The following is a 20,500-nucleotide window of genomic DNA, read 5'->3' as shown; positions in this document are numbered from 1 at the left end:
TTTCTGTGTGAGTGAGAACTTTCTGGCACCAACAATTTGGCGACTTGATTCTCAGCGTTTTGCCCATTGGGTAAATTAGATGAGCCTGCTGTCTTATTTCCAACAGGAGTTTACACAGACTCAGGGGTGTGGTGGCAGAGTCTTTGTTTGTGTGTAGAAGGCATTGTCCTTGGTGATGTGGTTTCCGACAGGAAAAGCCACTGAGGGCAGGAGAATCAGGTGGCTGTGGGCAAACAGGACCCACAGGGCTCTGAACAAAGGGGCCTGAATGCAGGTGGGAGCTGTGGAACCCGCACCGTCAGACTCTCCACCAGGGAGCTGGCGTGAGCCTGTGGGTCAGGAACTCCCCAGCCAGGCACCTTCTCTGCCCGTACTCGCTCATGGCCGTTTTCTGGAGAAGAAATGTGGAATGGTGTTATTAGCATTTTAAAGGAAATGGCCATATTTAAGTCAGATTAGTCTTTCTATCGATGCGTGCGTGTCGGCCAGGTGAAAACTGGGGAGTGCTGAGCGCTGCTGTGACTGTTTTCAGATCACACTGCGTGAAGGCACTGTTGGGAGTGTCCCCAAAGAAGAGCAGGGTCTTAGGGACACGGAGGCCAGGCCTGGGCATGAGGCTGGAGGTCCCTTCCCAGCTGCCCTGTTAGACGATGTGATTCCAGGCCAGTCAGTTCATTTCTCTGAACCTGTCCCCCTCAGGTGACATGAAGGAACACCACACCATGAGAGCGGGAGGTGGCCTGTCCCTTTCAGAGGGTGGTCCCTGCACTCTGCATAGAACGCCGCCCCCCTCCCTTGTGAGGGCCTGTACCCCCCCTGCCCTTTGTCTCCGGGCTGCGATCCCCCTTATCCTCTGCTTCCTGCTGGGCTCATTGCCCTTCATCTCCTCACAGTGGTCCTGGGAGGCAGGTAACGTGGTTACCTTATTCTATGCACAAGCACATGGATGCTCAGCGACGTCTACGTGTCTGTCTAGGGTCACACAGCAGCAAAGTGCAGAGGCAAGACCCAAGCCCAGGCCCGTGTGCTCTTCCAGGCAGCATCTCTCCTGTCTGCTGCCAAGGCAGGAAGGACTGACAGACCACTCGGCGTGCAGAGGGCGTACTGTGCCTGGAGCACGCGTGTGTGTGCCCGCACACACGACACAACCTGGCTGGGATGCCCCCCAGTGGGAGTCAGCTGGGCGTGAATCCGCCTGGCCTGCAGGGATGTCCCCAGATGGTGACACCTTGGCCTGTCTGCTTCCAGAGTCCAGAACTGGATGCCAGGCCGACAGAGGACTGGGGCCATCGTACCTGTGTGAGGCCTGAGGTGTCACAGACAGGAGGTGGGCTCCTGCCTGCAGCGTATCTTGTCCTCCCAGCAGGGCGGTGACACACGCAGACGAGCAGCAGGAGGCCGGTTCCCACGGCCACCGCCCCCGCCCAGAACCTTGGCACACTCTGCTGGGAACCTGCCCGTGTCCTTGCTGTTTCTAATTAGAGCGACGTCAGCCTGCTGTGTTTTCACTGACACACTTAGTTGGAAGGAATGGATTTCACGCTCGTCCCTGCAGTGGTTTCTGCCTCATGTTTGCTCAGAAGACCGCGTGGGGCCCTCCCACAACGGCACCGTGTCCTTGGCGTAACCCCGTACGCTGGGCTTTCTGGGACAGAGGAAATGGCCTTGGGGAAGACTGGTGCCCACTTCTGCCTTTTTCCCTGGAAAGCAGGGAAAATGCGTATGTTGTGATTTTTTTCACCATGGTCCCAGGGTCCACGCTGTCCTTTTCAAGGCACAGGGAGGGCCTCGGGGACTGGCCTGACCAGCGGTGCCCCCGAAACATACAGCCTAGAAGCAGGTTACTCTCCCAGGCAGAGGGGTGAGATCCAGTGCCGCCAGCACCTCGTCCACAGCCTGGGCCGAGGGCCCGCGTGGCCCCGTGTGGGTTTGTTGGCCTGCGAGCCGTGCATTAGGCTTGAGAAAGTCAGGAGAAGAGGGTTATTTCCTGACATACAGTGTTTCGAGTGGCACGCTGCGGTGCCGTGGGCAGTGTCACTGGCTGAGCCTAGCACGCCCACTGCAGTGTGACCGTCATTGCAGTGACAGTGCAGTGGTAACTTCAGAGACCGTGTGTCTACAGAGCCAGGAGCCCTTCTGCTGGCCTTCTGGGCGTAGCTAGCTATATCCTGCCAGATGGGGCATCGATTGAGATGTAGCAGGCAGGGTCCGTGGCTTGTTGGTGCAGAAATTCAAGGCAGGGGGACGACAGACGAGAGCATTTGGCAGGTGGTGTGCTGAGTCCCCGTGGGCCTCTCCAGTCCGTGTGGCCTCTGGGATCTGAGATCCTGGGTGAATGGGAGACACAGCAGGGAACTCGGCTGCCCCACAGAAAATTAAGTCCCCACGTGGCCCAGAGCAGCCTTATGCGGGCACTACCATCCCGCATAAGGGTCCCCCCGCTCATCCAGGGGACCCTGTCCGATGACCCATCTCCTCCGAAGGCTCGTGAAAGAAAAACTGGGTGATATTCAGCAAAGAACCCAATGTCTGCCTCTCCCCGGCTCCTGGGGCTGCCGACTGAACAGAGGTGGACGCACAGTCCTGGGGGGACCCTCTCACTTTGTATTTTGCTCCTTCACCAGGAAGCAGCCCTGTGTCCCCTGGGTGGCATGGATGTCACCTGCAGAAGTAATGCTCAGAGTGGGTCTGGGTGCTGGTGGCAGCGTGCAGCTGCTTTGTTACCGTTGGCAGCAAGATAGTTAAAGGAGCTGCCACAGCAACTTGACATTGCTGTGACATTCAACAACATTTTTACCGTGTTTTACAAAAGTTTCAGCCGATGATGGAGAGTGAGGAGAAGAAGCAAACCATCAGACAGGTCCCTCACCGTAACGGCCAAAAAACACTGACCTCAGTACAGTTTGCTGACCCAGCGTCATCCACTGCATGGGTGGCCATGAGCCACCTCATGCCGTGGTGACAAGGGGCAGGACCCTGGCCTCCAGGACTCTGATGGCTCCATTCTTGAAAGCGGTTATCAGTAATCACGTGGCTGAGGGCCATGTCAAGGGGCATCCCAGAGGGTGCTGTGCGTCGTCATAGCCATGGTGTGGTGTCGGGAGTTCTCTATACGAGGTCTGACAATGAAGTTCACGAACTCATCCTAGAAAAAGTGCCACATACCTCATTGCTGAATATCACTACGGTCACCTTCGAAGTTCTTCCCTTGGGAAGCTATGCACTGACGCCAGTGCCTAGTCCACCCTTCAAAGTAATTTTGGAACTCTTTCTCTGGAATGGCCATCAGAGCTGTCGTCATATTACCCTTGATGTCCTGAATGTCACCAAACTGTCTTCCTTTCAATATTTCCTTTATCTTCGGGTAAAGAAAGAAGTCATTGGGGGCCAGATCAGGTGAGTAGGGAGGGTGTTCCCATACAGTGATTTGTTTACTGGCTAAAACTTCCTCACAGACAGTGTCATGTGAGCTGGTGCATTGTCGTGATGCAAGAGCCATGAATTGTTGGCGAAAAGTTCAGGTCGTCTAACTTTTTCACGCAGCCTTTTCAGCACTTCCAAATAGTAAACTTGGTTAACTGTTTGTCCAGTTGGCACAAATTCATAATGAATAATCCCTCTGATACCAAAAAAGTTAGCAACATTATTGTAACAAGTTTGCGAACTTAATTGTCAGGCCTCCTATGCAGAGGCATCAGGCGGAGGACTCAGGAGGCAGCTGAGCAGGGCTGTTGGCCGGGTCTGGTGGTGTCGGTGCCATAATTGTCACTCGTCCACAGATGCGGGTCCCCTGCAATGCCTGCACCCAGGGCCTGGCCTCTGACCCACTCACATGCTTTCCTTGTGATATGCTGCTATTTCCTTTGCTGACTGCATCTTTGGTTATGTTTTTAAAAATTTTAGTGGCTTGGATAGAGAAGGTAAGTGGCCGTCACACGCCCAAGAGGATTTTTAGCAAATCCTGAGGCAGAAGGGGAGCTGAGGTAAACTGGATGAAATTTGTGTTTCTGCTTCCTTGAGTCGGGCCTCAGGGCCCTGCGTCTGGCTGCCAGGGAGGGCGGGGCCCCCCAGCTACGAGCTGTCCCCATCTGTCCTCAGGATGCTGTTCCACACCAGCCTCCAGATGAGAAAGGCAGCATCAGCGAAAGGTTCCTTCCCGGTTGCCTGAGGACGTTTTGGGGGCTAATGAGTCTTTTGTGTTTGTCTGGTTCCCTCCCAGTGTTGGCTGCTACTACGCTGGGAGCCCCACTTGCGTCATATCCTGCCTCAGGCATCTCGGGTGATTCTTGATTTTTTTCTGTCTTTGTTCTCCTTTTCCCTCCCCCCAGCTCCTTAAACTGTTTCATGTGTTGTTTTTTGTGTACTTTTTTGCTTTTTACGATTTGTGAAAGGAGGGAGGTAGGGATGAAAACAAAAATAAGAGTAAATATTGTTGTTATGTATAAAAATTCTGTGATTTCTAGCTGTAACCCCAGTTTTTTCAAAATTACTCAGTAATATTAAATTGAATTACATTATATTCAGACATCAGCTGCATAAATACCAGATTTGGGGGGCGACATTAATTAAAAGCGATTCCTTTGGTGAAGTTTCCCGAGTGGAGGTTGTCCCGTCTCCTCGCTCTGTCACTCCCTCCTCTGGGCACAGTCTCCCTGCCGTCTTCCAGTCCTGTGGCTCTGAGTGACAGCTCTACTTTTGTCCTCACGCTGGGCTTTTCCTCCAGGCTGCACACTGTGTGTCTGCGTAGCCCCCCCGCTTGGAGGTGTAGCTGCATCTGAGGCTCGTGTGCCCTTCACCCCGACGCCCCCCAGCGCCCACCTCAGTGAGGGGCCCAGACACTTGCAGTAGTTGAGGTGAGCGTCTGCCTGAGCCCTTCCTTCCCACACAGCACACGTCCGGTCCCCGGCAGTCCTGGTGACTGTCCCTCCACGCCCTTGTCCGTGTGTCCTGCCGCCGCCCTGGTGCAGGCTTGGGGCTCATCAGGGGGCTGAGGGTCCACAACGGCTGCTGACGTTCGTTAAACATGCAGGTGCCTGGTGTTCATCGCTGTAAAGAAGCAAGTGTGCCGTGCGCGGAGACTGCGCCAAGCACTGGAGGCTGCTCCAGTGATGGTCTTCGTACGCGGTCGTCCTGCGCCGCTAACAGCGGTAACACCAACACACAGGTTTCAGTGTCTGAACGGCAGCATCCGTGCACAAAGTGTAAATCATTTCATTCCGGCCAAATATGAATGACAGACCCTAAGGTCGGGTTTCAAGGTGTTGTTTTTAAACTACGCGACCGTCACCGATCTCCAGTGTCCACACTTTGGGTAGAAATTGAATGGGGAGCTCGAAGGAGGGTCAGCATTTCCGGGTAGAATCTTGTCATCAGAAGGGTGTTGCATCTATTGTAACTCTGGTTTTTAACCTCAGTAAGTACTTGAAATGTGTCCCCTCGGAAGCGGGACTCAGAAGCCCTGGGGTCCGTACTGCAGGCTTCTCAGAAGGTCTGGGTCGGTGGCCGTGCTGCGCCCCCTCACTCACCTGGAAATTGTACAGCTCGGCCCGGAGCCAGAAACCAGGATGGTGCTGGGGGCCTCCAGACCACTTGGCACATTCTGACCCAGACATGATCAAAATTCTTATATGACATGTACTCATGCCCCAATACTTTAAAAAATCCAGGCTCTAAAGAGAAAGCGCTGATACAAAAGCATTGAAAATAAAGACACTTCACCTCTGAGATGTGTTATTTGTAGAGAATGTTGGCAGGTAACACCTGCTCCTGTGCTGTGGACACACAGCCCCAGACGCAGACTCGAGAAGGAACAAAATACCCGAGTTCTAATCATGAGAAAAGTAACTTCTGTCAGGTTTGCTGCTTTGATAAGGTACGTTTTCAATCTGTAATCGAAATACTTTTGGTTGTCACACCAAACAGTATCTACTGTGTGATTTTGAATTTGTTGACAAATCATTCTTAATCTTTTAAAATTTCAAGGAAAGGTAAAACGTGTCACTTTAGTAAATAGGAAAAAGTGAAGATTGTCTTATTTTCAAAATTGGCATACTTGAAGAGGATAGTAAGATGGACTTTATAAGTCTTCAATGATTGTGTTTTTTTCCCTCATGGCGACTTTTGATGATTAAATGAAACATCTCTGGTGGTCTGTCTGTTCTGTGTTATGGTGAAAGGGAGCTCGCAGGCAAGAAGCCCCAGAGGGAGTTCAGTTAACGTTTGGATCTTGACTTCTGTCTGAGTTCTGAACTGCGATTATCCAACGCTCTGCAGTAAGTCGTGGTTTTGATATTAAATGTAAACCTGTGCTTCATCCCAAACACTGCAGTTCTTCCCAGCTTTTTGTTTTTGTATTTTTCTGGTAGGTGTTTTGTTTCTATCAAGGTTTTGCAATAATGGAAACATTAAAACAAAGCAGTCACCCTGAAACTCTTCGCCTTATAAACTTAGAGTCTGCTGGGCTTTTTACTAGAAGATAGGAATGACCCAGGTTCCGTTTTTGAGAGTCTGACCTGCAGACCTCGTGCCTCAGGGGTCACGGTGGTTCCAGGCAGTGAGGGTCGCTGCCCTGGTGGAGCCACAGGTGGGCACTGCAGGAGGGGCGTGGACTCCCCCCGGGCGTGGAGACGCCTCTGGGAGTGGCCTGGCCTGACCAGAGCCGGGCTGACTCTCACTTGTTCTGCTACTTCCCGAGAGAGTGGCTGCAGGGAAATTACCCTGCTTCTTAGTTTCTGAATCCTTGTTTGCCAAATGCAGGGATTTTTTCTAACCGATTCCAGTGCTCCCTCCCAAAATGAGCCACTTTACCGTTCCCTAACTTGTGCCCACCAGCACCCCCACCCCTCGGTGTTACCTCGGTCGCTTCTGTAGCCAAGGTTGGAGTGGACCGTGACGTTCACCAGGTCTTGCCCTAAAGTCGTAATTTCTGGGAGCCCTTGAGTGTCTTCCTGCCCTACACCGAGCCTCTCTAAGTGTGGAGATGCCCCTCACGCGCCCGCCGACCTTGGAGGTGACGGCCACCACGGCTGTTTGTAAAGAGCTTTACGGTTGGTGGCGACCTCTTACCCGCCCGTCTCCGCATGCACATGTCGTAGCACTGTCTCGGCTGTTTGGATGTTTTGTGGCTCAGGCGCCTGCACGGGGCAGGTGGACACGTCCCGGCTCATGCAGGAAGGGGTGCAGAGCTATCCCGGGGCCTCGCTCGTGGCCTCAGAGGCAGGTAACGCTGTCCTCTGTCTGCTCAGTGTTCATGTGGGCTCAGCCTTTTCGTCACCATGCCATTTGTGCGTTTCCAGAGCTTTCTTCAGTCTGGCTCTTTTCCTCATGATGCCCACTCCATGGACGACTTTCCAGGAGTTTGTTGTTTGTTGGGAGAAGTGGCACCGAAACCCTGCTGGTGGCCGATAACCAGATGGCCTGGTTGTTGCAAGCAGGTGTGGGTGAGGGCTGTGTGGCCACGTTGCCACCGTACTCAGCCCCATGGCCCCAGGGAGAGGGCACTCCGCTGGGGCGTGGGAGCACAGCCACGCTGAGGGAGTGTTTCTCAAATGCTCATTGTTGCGTTTAGGACAGTTTTGTTTACCGTTAGGGTTCTTTGTGAAGTAGTTACTAGATTATAAGAGTAATTGCTTGTAAAATAACTGAGCCACACCCATGTGCAATACAGGTCGTAGAGGGTCCTCGGTGTAGGGGGATTTGCCTGCCCAGACTGTTACACATTATTTAGAAGTTAAAAAAGGGGAATTAAATTGCACACTTGGTTTTAACCACTTGTTAAGTGCAGAATGCAGTTATTTGTATGTAATGCTTTGTGTCAGCAGTGACGAGGGGCTAAGGCTCGGATGGGGAGGCACACACACCTGCAGTTAGTGTCTGTTCATGGGCGTTTGCAGGTACAAAGGCCACTCATGTAACCACACAGAAGACGCACACACAAATATGCACACAGTCACACACACACACAGCGCCTCCTTCCAGCATCTCTGAAGAACAGTGGTTTTCACCTTGCTTCACCTGGAGAGATTAAAATGTAGATCACCAGCCCCACCCCCCGAGTTTCTGAGTCTGCAGACTTGGGGTAGGGCCCAGATTTTACTTTCCTAACAAGTTCCCAGGTGATGTCACTCCCGACCAGGGGACCCCACAGAGGACACTGCTGAAGAGAATCATCACCCATCCTGACATTTCTTTCTGGGTGGGAACTCACTCAGGTGAAACGCAGCCCCATACTTTGCAGTCGTGACTTTGAATTTGGGGCTCGTATATGAAATGACTCTTGGTTTCCCTGTCCATGGTCTTCACTCCCTCTGCTCTCTCTATGGGTTGGGGTCACATGGCCTCTTACGCTTGCATTGCTCCAAGCATGGCTGTCTCTGGGGTGACCTGGATGTGTGCGTGTGTAAATGCTGAGTGTGTAAACAGTGTTTCCGCTTCTTCAGAGTGGGTAATTCCTAAATTAGGCTCCCGAGTTCACTCCCCTTCTTTTTCCTGTAGTCAGTGTGGTGTCTGGTCCATGCAGTGAGGTTTTCGTTTCAGCTGTTGTGGTCTTCAGTTCTAGAACCTCAATTTCGTTCTGTTTAAAACTCATTTTAGCTTCTCTGCTAAGGGAAGGGGGCCCTGTTTGCGCCCCACCTTGGCTGGCTAGCCGTGGGGTCTTTTCCAGGCTACCTGGTCAATAGAGAGGGGAACCGCTCTCACTGTGAAAGGCTTGTAAAATATCCCCCTTAACCTAGGCCAGTGCTATCCGGAAAAATTAGGGTGTGATGCACGTGAGGAATTTTAAGTTTTCTGGTAGTTTCACTAAAAAATTAGCAGTGAACAGGTTAATTTTGCTAGGACGTTATTTAACTCCTGTGTATCAAACATACTCGTATTTCAACACGTAACCAATATACATGTGTGTCAGTGACAGAGGTAAATTCAGCTTTTCAGACGAGGTCCTTGCAGCGTGTCATCACGTCGGGGCTGGCGACTCGGGCTCAGAGCGGCTGTGGGGGCTGCTGTGCCCGCGGCTCCTCCCTGCCCCCCCGCTGTCCGAGGTTCGGTCGCGCCACCTGCAGACATGGGGGGGGGGGGTCGTTGTCCATATCAGGAGGCCAGTTCTCAACCTTTCCTGCCGTCTGCCCGGGTTTAATTTCAAGTGGCCAAGTCCTTCATCCACATGGAAGGTTTGCCTTCTGGTGCCCAAGTTGTTTTCGCTGTTGGCTCCCGTCCGTCAGTTGAGTTTCTTGGGGAGCAGGAGGCAGAGCTGGAGGCGGTCCAGCCGCAGCCTCACCCTGTACTTGAAGCTCGAGGGCGTCCGACCCATTCCCGCTGTGCATGGGAGTGCAGCTCGGCGAGTGTGCCAGGGACATTGGCTCTGGTGTCGGCCCAGACGTCCGTTCAATTCTGTGTCACCCTGAGTTTGTTATGTTTGAGGTGAGTGCTCGTCCCAGCCCTGGGGCTTGTACTGCAGACTGAGCTGTTTCCTCGTTAGTACCTGATCCAAGGTTCATGCTGGAAACCTGCCTCCCTCCCTTCTGTCCTCCTGTCCCTGCCCCCAGCGTCCTGACCTCTAGCACCTCCCCCAATGGAACCAGGTGCGCTTTTCTGAATCTGATGTGAATTAAATTCTCGTTTGCTTACAAACAGGCTCATGTGGGAGTTGGGGGGCATTGTTCCCGGGAGAATTTGTTGGTGGATGATGGGAATTGTCAGAGAAGGCAAACCAGGTTGAGGGGTTGGGATCACAGGTCGGAGGGTGGCTGTGGCTGCCTGGGTGGGCGGAGGGGACCCCCTTCCCGAGAACTATACCCTAGGAGGAAGCCACACACAGCGAATGACAGTGGCTAACACATTTTGGAGAGGCTCGTATGACATCATAAACTAGGACCAATTCTCAAATCATTTACGGTTATGAAATGGTCTCAGAATAACCAGATTCCTGAAAAGATTATGAACATTAAACCCTCTCAGTAAATGTCACAGGAGAAACATCCATTCATGATTTGGACCAAATGCTGCCCAGAGTCCCCACATTGGTTTCCTGGGGCCGACATAGCAAAGCACCACAGAGGGGCGTCTTAAGCAGAAATAAATATTATCTCTTGGCCCTGGAGGCTATAAGTACGAGATCGAGGGTTTGCAGGGTTGCTTCCTCCTGAGCTGTGAGGAAGGATCTGTGCCATGTGTCCCAACTTCTGGTGGTTTGCCAGCGGCCCTTGGTGTCCCTTGGTTTGTGGCAGAGTAAGTCCAGTCTTCACAGGGCACTCTCCCTCTGCGCCTGTCTCCAAATTTCCCCTCTTTGTAAAGACATGAGTCCTTTTGGATCCGGAAACACCCTACTGACCTCATTCTGCCTGGGACAGCTCTATAAAGACTCTGTCTCCAAATAAGGATGCATTCTGAGGCCATGGGGGAAGGACTGACTGCACCATGAGAATTTGGGGGACACAGTTCAACCCGCAATAATCCCTACTAGACTGTTGGAAGGGGTTGGACCTATGAGTAAGGAATTTTAATTTTTCTAGGACTCTTTGATAAAGAAGGCAGTCTTTCTGTTTGTTTTCAGTGACATTCAAACTAGTTTATAGATTTTAATTCAAGCTGGGGGAGGGCAAAAACAGACCTCCCTGTGTGCCTTTGTCCCTGAATCCGCTGTCCTCAGTGTCAGAGCTCCCCAAACTCGCTCGGCTCGAAGGTGGACTGTGCTGGGCCAGGTGGCAGCTCAGTGTGTGGTCTGTCCAGGCTGTTTAGGTCCTTCCTTTGTCCCTGAAAACACAAACGACTGGTCTACCCGTGCACATTTAACGCTACGTAAACTACCTGGTTAGAAGCAGTAGGCTGAGATCCCGGGTATCAGCCTTATTTTCCCCACTTGTGTGCTGAATGAGCTCTGTGGCCTGAGACATTCAGTAAACTTCCTCACTGAGAAAACGTTATAGGTAGTTAGCTGGTAAACAACCGAATTCCAGCTCATGAAATTACGGGAGTGAGCTCTGAAGTGTTTACACAATTGCACAGCCCGTGTCCCTCTTGTTGAATAGATGCGAATTAAAGCTGTGTTTAATATGTTAACTCTTACTGACATTGAATGGTTTTTCGGTGGGTTGGCAGAAGATGGATGGGTAGGCAGTTAATGCAATTGTTCACCTCCTCATAATAATTGTTTACACAGACGTGTGTAAGGTGAGGCCACCGATCTGTCATTCAGATAAATATTCCTGTACTAGGCAGCATCAGCCAGAGATGGTTCATCCAAGGCATGAGCTGCGTAATTTCATTCCTTAAACACCTCCGCACGGTTTGCAGGTGAATATTCACCAACGGCCCAGAATAGTGCCGAGTGACGATGTCGCGCTGTAAACGCATTTCTTGTCTCTTCACAGGGATCTTCGCTTTAACAGAATCAGAGAGATCCAGCCTGGAGCCTTCAGGAGGCTGAGGAGCCTGAATACCTTGTAAGTCCGATGCTGCACGGGGGCCAGTGGGACAGGTGGAGGAGGGCCGGTGCTTGTGCATGCCGCCCCTTTCCAGGGCAGACGAGCGGTCACTGCCAGAGAACTGCCCTGCACTGACATGTCTGGCCAGGTCCCCGTACTTCCCGTTTTTGCATGATGGCCTTCCCATTGGCCCCCGTCCTGGCAGGCGTGGAGAGCCTGAGAGATACAGGACACAGAACCATGTCTCTCCCGCGTGGGGGACAGGGAACGCCTGCTCTGTTGCACACAAATCTGAAACTACGGGGGGAAGGGGGGGAGGGAGGGTCGTGGACCCTCATTTCTTAAGCACACTTGGAATCACGAGGGTCCAACACGGAAAGTACTATTTCTTTGAGTTAATTTAGCAAATGTTGAACTTAAGGTCCGTGGCTTAATTGTTTTGTGAAGTTTTTCAAGATTATAGGAAATGTTTTTTCATAACACCATTCCGAAGTGTTGTGTTTTTAATTCTTACTGAAACTTCCTTCCTAGACTTCTCAACAATAATCAGATCAAGAGAATCCCTAGTGGGTCCTTTGAAGACTTGGAGAATTTAAAATACCTGTAAGTTCAATGACCAGCTCTCTCCCCCAAATCTTGCTATTTATGTTTGCACTGTGGACTCACCGAGCTGCACTTTGTACTGTTGATGAACGGTTAGTACATTCATGTAAGGAAGTTTTGTTTTCAGAAGGTGAGTGAGATTTAGGCTGGGATTTTTAAAGTGAGTTGTCATAAGTATAAAGTGCTACGTTGTGCAAAGTTTTGTGTTTAGCTACTGAGCCTTAAGGAAAACAGGCTGAGAGAACGTCAAAGCCAGAGTCTCTGAAAGTCATTGTGGGCGTCATAATGGCCCTTCTTGGGGTGGAAGTTGCCACATAGTCAGTCGCCTATGTGGGTGAAGAGCTGACATATGTTTTAGAAAACATAAGCTCTCAGAACAGTTTCGAGTCGCCTCCCCAGCGATGGGCGACAGGTCAGACAAGCCTTCCAGGCACTGACTCCTGATTTTCCCGTCTTCTGAGTGACTTCACCTCTTCTTTATGCAGTTTAGTTGTATTCTGCCTTTAAAACGTGGTGTTATGTAATTGCTTTGCTGGCATTGAAAACCCCTGCTTGTTGAAGTGGGTTTTGCAGTTTGTAACATGACCTTGCTGGGAAGAGCTGGTGTCGTGCCTTCACGGGCACTTACTTTGAGCTTGGAAAGCGATGGGAAAAGCATTGTGACCACCTGCTGCTCCTCCACAGATGGCAAGGGTGCGTCGTGTGCGTTGAACATGCTGTTCTTACTTTCAGAACTTAGATCACTTCTTAAATAGAGTCATTTTAATGGGGGATATCAGTGTTTTTAATGAAAATTTGTGTCACATGTAAACCTGAACATCTGTAAGTTATTTTGGTTTTTAAAACAAAGTCATATTGTCAGTGTTGATGTATATTTTAGAATCCGTTTGCTTTTAGACGTCAGTAGTTCTTAACTACACAGCTGACTGTAGCTGTTAATGAAAATGCATTTTCCTCAGTGAAGGTATTTGAGTGTGTTATGTGTAGACGTTTTTCTCCACCACTTTTGGCACAGTTTGTTAATTTTTAATTCTGTGTGAGCATTAGTAAGTCTTATTACCCGTTTTTAAAATGAGGGGCAGGCCTTCTATTTATTCTTTTAGTTTTTGCATTCTTATTATTGTTTTACATGCTGTGCAAGTCCCAAAAGAAAGTTTTTGATTTCTTGGAAAGCACACTTAGGTTACCGAGGGCCAGATTTACTGTGTGTGTGTGTGTGTGTGTGTGTAGTTTGCTTTTTATTTTATATTTGGTTTTGGTTTGAATTACTTAAGAGCAAATTATTATTTGCCCTGCAAATGTACTTAATGTCAAGGAGTTTGGGACACTTCATTTTTCACCTAAGATAATCTCTTCCACTCGATAATACTCTTTACACCTTGCCTACTGACCAGCGCCCTCTCAAAGCACCCGTGTGCCCACTGTGGTGCCCACTGGCCTAGGTGCCACCGGTCACTGGGGGTGGGCTGAGCGGTGGTCAGCAGGCAAGGGAGGAGATGGACCGTGATGAGGAAAGCGCCGAGGGGCAGGCATGGAGCGGTCACAGGAAAGGGTCCCGGGGCCCTGCCCCTGTTCCCTCAGACCTCATGGGAGAGGGCACGGATGAGCACTGAGTTCGGAGGCTGTGTGATGGGTAAGATCTCTTCCGGAATTCATTGGTTACGTCAGCCTTGTATGTTTAGTCAGTGCCAAAGTACCTTTTAGAAGCTGAGTATTCCGTCTGCTGCAACCCCAGTTACTGCTGGTAAGGCATAATTTTCCCGATGATGAGATTAACTCTTCAGGTAGAACTTACATTCAAGGGTCAGCTCTGTGATGAAGTAGAGTATTATTTATAATTTATTATTAGAAGGTGATCAATACCCAATCATTCTTATGAAAACAAATGATGTTCTCCTGTCTTTATTGACACGCAGGCGTCCATATTAGTTTGGTCCCATTAAAAGGATTCCTTTACTCACCCTGTTTAATATAAATGCACACTGAGGTCCCTACTGATGTTTTGTTTCAAAGAAGGGTCACGAAACCTCCCTTCAGACTCACGTTTCTGGGCGTGGTCCCTGACACGCAGCGGCGTTCCCACTCGCTGGCTGCACTCTGAGCTTCACGCCTGTTTGTTTGGTCTCTGTGGTCCCGTTTTACATGGGAGAAACTGAGGCAGGGGGGGGCCAATGTCTCAGCCAAGACCACACAGCCAGTACGTGGCAGCTCAAGGCCTCACCACCGTGCAGCCTGGAGAAATCTCTGCCGTGCCAGGCCTCTGATGTGGGCGCAGGGCTGTCACTTGGTGGGGGGATCTGGCTGCTTATGGACCTTCGTGAGGTTCGCACAGGAGTGGATTGCAACAGTGAAAGACAGCAGAGCAGGTCCTGTTACATGGGGCCCTGCACCGAACGTATGAATGAAAACACAACCAGGCACCGTGTCCTGGGATGCAGTACGCGAAGTGACAAGCATTGGGCCACATGTTGATTCCCAGGGAGCCCAAGCAGGTGAGGTGAGAAGCCAGCCACCGAGGGGCCGGCGGGAGGAGAAGCAGCTGCCTGGGTCAGAAGCAGACGGGTACATGGTGTGGGCTGGTCCGCCCGCCTGTGTGGAGGTGCCTGCTGCACTCATGGATTCTGGGGTCACCAGGGTCTTGTGATGGACAGACGTGGGGACTGTGCTGAGCACCAGTCATGTCGGGGGGGCAGAGCCAACCACAGGCTTGTGGTCGTGCTCCTTCGTGAGTCCGTTCCGGAGGTGCAGGCTTGTCCTAAGAAGGCTTAGCAGCTCAGACTTGGGGCGTCATGGGCCACTGGGCCACAGCTGCGGGTGGGACTAAACGAGTGGGCGTGGCCAGGTGCCACACATCTTCAGGACACTGAATTTAGCTTTCACATAATTTTTACCATTTTCATGCGCCATGAAGTACTGTTTTTTGTTTGAAATTGCAACCACTTAAAAATGTAAAAAGTAGGGGGTGGCCAGTTACCTCACTTGGTTAGAGCATGGTGCTAAAAACACCAAGGTTCCGAACGGTTTGATCTCCACAGGGGCCACTGTGAGCACTGTCCTCCTTAAAAAAGAAAAGGAAAAAAATGTGGAAAATACTGTCAGCTGCCGGCCACACAAGAGTAGCCCACAGGCCAGTTACGTAGCTTCTGATGTCCCTGGTCCTGCTTCTGCTGACAGTGGGACTCTTGGGGGCGTGAGTAGTTCAGACACATTTAGTCTTCTCTCGTCAACTCCCCAAATTATTTCCGGATGTTTTAAAACTATCAGTTACAGAATCAGTGCATGTTACGCGTTTGTGGGGAAGTGATTTTATTTTTTCAGGGTGTGAAGCAAATGAGTTCTCACGATTCCTAGGCCGTAAAACGTGTGTTCCCTGAACCCGGGGAGCAGTGGTTGGAGCACCTGCTTCTGGCACCCGCTGCCTGTCACTTGAGACTGTCCTCTGAGAGGGGGACAGGGGCCTGTGTGAGGGACCAGTGCTCACTGTGTAAACTTACAACTGTTAATTTTGAAACTGTCCCAGAGTCCTCGTCACTCTGCGTGCCCTCTGAGGTTCTGCCTCGCGTGCGTGTGCTAACCCTCCCGTGTTTCTTGTTTCAGCTATTTGTACAAGAATGAGATCCAGTCAATTGACAGGCAAGCGTTTAAGGGACTTTCCTCTCTAGAACAACTGTAAGTGGCCCTCGCTTCTGCCCTCGCTTCTGTAGGTGTCACCTGCTCTGTCCCCTCGCAGGGGAGTGAACTGAGATTGCTGTTTGCATGTTGCATGCCTGGACTTAGCGGGACATAGGGAACGTGTGCATGCAAACGAGTGGGCCGTAATTCACTAGCTTGTCACCATAATTGTCTGTCCCCTGGTGGGCATTTCCTAGTTGCAGCCATACCCCAGGCCCTGGGCCCTGCATTCGTGACACAAATGGCAGTAGACTGGCCCTGTTCCCATGGTGCCCCGGTTTAAAGGACAGACACACTTGCAAACCAGTCTGAGCACATAAAGGTCGTTTGGGGAGAAGAGCTGGGGCGTGTGGGGCGAGGAGATGGTGGTGTCCTGTTGCCTGCTGTGTGTCTACACAGCCTGGTGACTTTCTTTACATGTGACGCCATCGTTCTGGAGAAAATCAACCGTCTTCCATGCGTTGCTACTTAGTGTCTATAGGATGTTGCTTCTTTGGCCACATATGAAGTCCTGCTTTGCTGCAATGTCAGCATGTTCATTTTTAAGTGTATTTCCCAGGAAAAGGAGTTTTTTTCGGGCTTGTCTGCTTGGCGGGTCACCCACTGTCACTGAGCCAGAGCCGTTCCCGAGCTTCAGGCTCTGCTAGCGCTTTGTTCCTCGGGCCCCAAACAGCTGTTTGCTGAGCTGAGCTGAGTGTGACGCCCTGTGCCACAGCCACACACGTGTGCCCATGCTTTGTCCGCTGGCTGGGCAGGCTGCAGGCAGAGCTGGGGAGAAGGCGCTCCCTGGAAGCACCCTGCTCGAGCTTGTCAGCAAGCACCTGTCTGTCTATTTGAGCGACAGCTGCTGTCCTGAGCAGGTTTGCACAGCACAGACCAGACTGGGGAGAATTCTGACAGGCTGGGCAGTCTCCGCCTCAGAGAGAAGGAGACGGGACAAGTTCAGATCATTGCAGAAACACGTGGGAATCTCTGGAAAACATCCAGATGGAGGGGCAGTTTACAGAGGAACCCAGCTTTTTGTGGGATGGAGACAGTAAGGTCATCGTGGTAGGGGTGGTGAAGTGTGGCTGTGGTTCACATGTGCCGACAGGCGGAGGTAGGAGGTGCTCCAGCCTCCTGAGGGGTGAGCTGAGTCACTGTCAAGAAAGAAAGAGTCTGGGACAGGTCTCTGAGGTGCGCTTGTCTGACTCAGCCTGAAGACTGTGGGAGCACGCGAGCCAGGCTGCCTTTGAAACCCAGCACTGGGCAGTCAGGGGTCTCTGCCTCTGGGTTCTCCCATTCAGCTGTCATCGCTGAGGGTCCCAGGGGTGAACACACAGCACCGGTCCCCACCCTCAGAGGGCCCTGTGTGAGGAGGCCATGAGCATCCCTCCCAGAACGCGGTGGATGCTGTCCTGCCGTGTGCAGAGCGCTATGGGGCCCCCCAGACCAGAGGGGAGGCAGGAAGGGATGAGCCCCTGGAGCCTGGGGATGGGAGGGACACTGAGTGCTGGGCCTCCTGGGGAGGCTGGGGTCGCAGGCAGTGCACACGCCTGTGCAGGGTCAGGAAACATGGGTTAGAACCAGACTTGCTTCCTCTCCGTGGTCTGTCTTTGCCTCCACTGTCGGGGCGGGGTGGCTGGCCCCCAGGCCGCCGGAGCTGCAGCCGCAAAGGAGCCTGTGTGCCCCTGGCAGTGAGGGCTCTCAGCGCATTCAAGGCAGGACCCTGTGTCCCTTCCGGTCAGCCCTTTGCCTGGCCAGCCTGTCGTGGGCAGTCGCTGTGGGACTGACACATGCCCCTTTCCTGCCCTCGGGGGGCTTCCCCTGCCTGCCCAGCTGAGTGTGTCTGTTCCGTGAGTCTGTTCCATGTGTCTGAGCCCCTGACTGGCCGCATCCCTGGAGCTGCCCTACAGTGGCTATGGCAGATTTTTGTTTGATCCTGTCCCCTTCAGGCACAGTCCTGTGATAGAGGCTGCAGGAGGGGTGACAGGAGGTGTCACAGTGACCTGACTGTGACCAGGGGAGGCCAGAGTTCTGCAGGCCCCCAGCTGGGCCGCCTTCTCACAGGCTGGGAGTCACCCTGCCTGTGGCGGTTCTGGAGCTGTCCTGGGGGAGGCCCGGACATGCACGGGATTGGGTGCGGGTGACTCGAGTTGAGTTTGGTGACTTTGAAGTTACAGTGATTTGGAAAAGTTAGTGAAAGTCTCTAACGATGGAGGGTGAGTTTTAAGAAAGCTTTCTTCTGTTTGTGCTTATGATGGAGACCTGTCACGCTGGGGCCGGGCTCTGTCACTCCTGTTGATCCCCAGCACCCCTTGAAGAACCTGACATTTAAAACGTGTGCGTGGCGGGGTGGGTGCGTGGTGCGTGGGTGGGGACTCTGCTCTTGCTGTGTGGATGGGGTGGGGGGGTCCCAGCAGAAGCACCCAGTTAGAAGGTGACTCAGTGTTTTACTGAAGGAAAAAAAACGCCAATTTTCAAAGTGAGAACGCAGTATTCAGGACCATCAGAAGGAATTGTATGTGAATATATAAGTCAGCGGCAGGACGGGGACCGTCGTGAAAGCAAAGAGCATGAACTCTGGCAGTCGCATAGTTTAAGGGCTCTGGGGAGCACAGCCTCTCACCTCGGTGCCATTTAGGGGTTCCTGACGTGGTTTCTGTGGCTGACAGTACACGCAGTGTCACATTACAGTTCATGCCCCTGCTGCAGCCACACGTAAGTTCAGAGATTTGAAGGAAGGTACTCACAGGCCTGCATATGTCCTATGATTGGGATGATGTTGGTTTTTTCCTAGAAAGGTCCAGATATTTTGGAAGTGAACCAGTGGGGCTGAGCAGTCATGGCTTCCCCCCTGGGGTGTGCGGGGACTCGGCCGGAGTGTCTGACCCGTAGTTGTCATTGTCACTCGGTCATAAAGCCTGGGCCCAGTTTTCAGTGGTTCTCATTCTCCTGTTGGGTGGCTTTGTTTTCCCCCACAGTGTAGACCATCTAGAGAATTACCTGTTGACATATGAATTTGAAATGACTTTAGAAAAATCATTTTGAACAGTAAATCTAGATCTGTAAAAAGTAATTAAAATCATTTACATTGTTTCTTTCTTTCTTTTTTAACTTTCTATAGGTACCTGCACTTTAATCAGATAGAAACTTTGGACCCAGACTCATTTCAACATTTGCCGAAGCTGGAAAGGCTGTAAGTCGAGTTTTATTCCTGACCTTCACCTGCTGACGGCTATTTATCTTTAGCTGTGATAGAGTTCAGGTTACTATTGGTTAAAACACCCAAGAATGGTCTTTGTATAAAACTGAGCTCCTGTCTAACAATTCACAAGCAAGACTTACAGTTTTCTCTTTGTTTGGGAGTGGCAATAAAACAGAAAAATATCTAGTTCTTTTCTGGACTAAATAGCATTGCTCTGAACTCATTGGAATTAAGTGAACACAATCAGAGTTTTCTTTAAAAGCCAACGTATTCAACTGCTTGTGCTCTTTTCTACACGTCTTAGAAGTGCTCTCAAAGGTGGTTTGTTGTATGAACGATCTCTTTCCACAGATTTCTGCACAACAACCGAATTACACATTTGGTCCCAGGGACATTCAGTCACTTGGAGTCTATGAAAAGACTGTAAGTACGACACCTTTTGTGCTATCTTCCCATCAAAGCCTGATTTCTACTTGCCTGCCCCCTTCCTGGGGGACGTGACGTGCACACCACAAATCAGGACAGACCCTGAGTGAGGAGATGGGTCACAGCCATTAGTAGGCGACACTGAACCGAGGTCCCCAGGGCATACGGCCGTGGTTAATTCTTTAAGTCAAATAAGACATTTTAAAAATCAAGTCTAACTTCCTCAAGTCAGTTTTTATTTCCATGTTGCATGGAAGTAACTTCCTGGTGATCTTCTGTCCCGTGGCCCCAGTCCAGGGCGGGCCGGCCAGTGTCACGTAGCGAATCACACCGATCTGGTCTGCCCGCTCCACCCTGTGACCCCTCACAGAGGTCTTGTTGTCGAGAGGGGCTGTCGGGTCGGAGGGCTGCACCCAGCAGGCCCGTGCTCTCCCCACCCACGGCCACACACCTGAGAGTTCAGGCACCGTGTCGTGACATCCTGTCTGCACTGAGCCCAGTAAATTCCACTGAGGGTGGTCATCAGAGAAATGACCAGGTAGAGGGCTGGTTCTGAGCCCGTCCTGGAGAAATACAGGTGGCAGGTGTGATGTCACAGGCCACGGTCTCCCCAGCGTGGCCCTGGCCTGCATTGTGGACTTAGAGGACGATGAGTTTAATGCCCCTTTAATTCTGGGGCCTGTGAGCTCCTCCTCCATGAATTTGGCAGCGCCCGCTTCAGTGGGGTTTCCTAACGAGCCAGCTCAGGCCCGTTGGCCAGCAGCTGCCACTGTCCCAGTTCTGTGCCCTGGTCCCTGGGGGCAGCTGCTTCTCACCGCTGTGCTGCACAAACAGCCGTCCTGCCCAGGTGGAGGGTCCCCTGCCTGTCACATTTGTGGGGATGGGGGTGTCTGGCTGCACACGCACTTTCTCAGCAACTTTTGGGATAACTTCAGTCTGTGAGATCAGTGCTCTGGAAACAAACCCCAACCAGGTCATGCAGCTCCACTGTCATCCCCTGAGGGACAGTTAAGGACCCCTGAAACGACACAGTGCCTACAACATAGTAGTCGTTTATAAGGTGCCCCGTCCTGCGTCTCTCGCAAGACGTCTCTGTTTTGACCATGAAACCTGTGGTGGTTGACACTCACGTGTAACGCGCCGCCTCACACCACCCCTCACCGTGCTCCTTGCTGTCCAGGCTGCTGACGTG

The 20,500-nt window shown here is 51.7% G+C and overlaps 1 protein-coding gene across 3 annotated transcripts in view; it reads left to right on the top strand.

Annotated features, from left to right (window-relative positions):
• The window catches only part of PXDN (peroxidasin), a 67,119-nt gene that overhangs the window by 14,763 nt on the left and 31,856 nt on the right, over positions 1-20,500 (top strand). For 2 of the 3 annotated variants that reach the window (XM_074331615.1, XM_019752024.2), the window contains exons 2-6: positions 11,367-11,438; positions 11,952-12,023; positions 15,621-15,692; positions 18,802-18,873; positions 19,234-19,305. In XM_074331615.1, the coding sequence (XP_074187716.1) occupies positions 11,367-11,438; positions 11,952-12,023; positions 15,621-15,692; positions 18,802-18,873; positions 19,234-19,305 (360 nt within the window). The remainder of the gene's footprint in view (positions 1-11,366; positions 11,439-11,951; positions 12,024-15,620; positions 15,693-18,801; positions 18,874-19,233; positions 19,306-20,500) is intronic. The other variant, XM_074331616.1, reaches the window with a different exon arrangement.

Source organism: Rhinolophus sinicus, linkage group LG05, assembly GCF_036562045.2.
Source record: "Rhinolophus sinicus isolate RSC01 linkage group LG05, ASM3656204v1, whole genome shotgun sequence".
Taxonomy (NCBI): Eukaryota; Metazoa; Chordata; class Mammalia; order Chiroptera; family Rhinolophidae; genus Rhinolophus; species Rhinolophus sinicus.
Note: the sequence above shows the minus strand (reverse complement) of the source record. Positions and strands in the feature narration are given on the sequence as shown.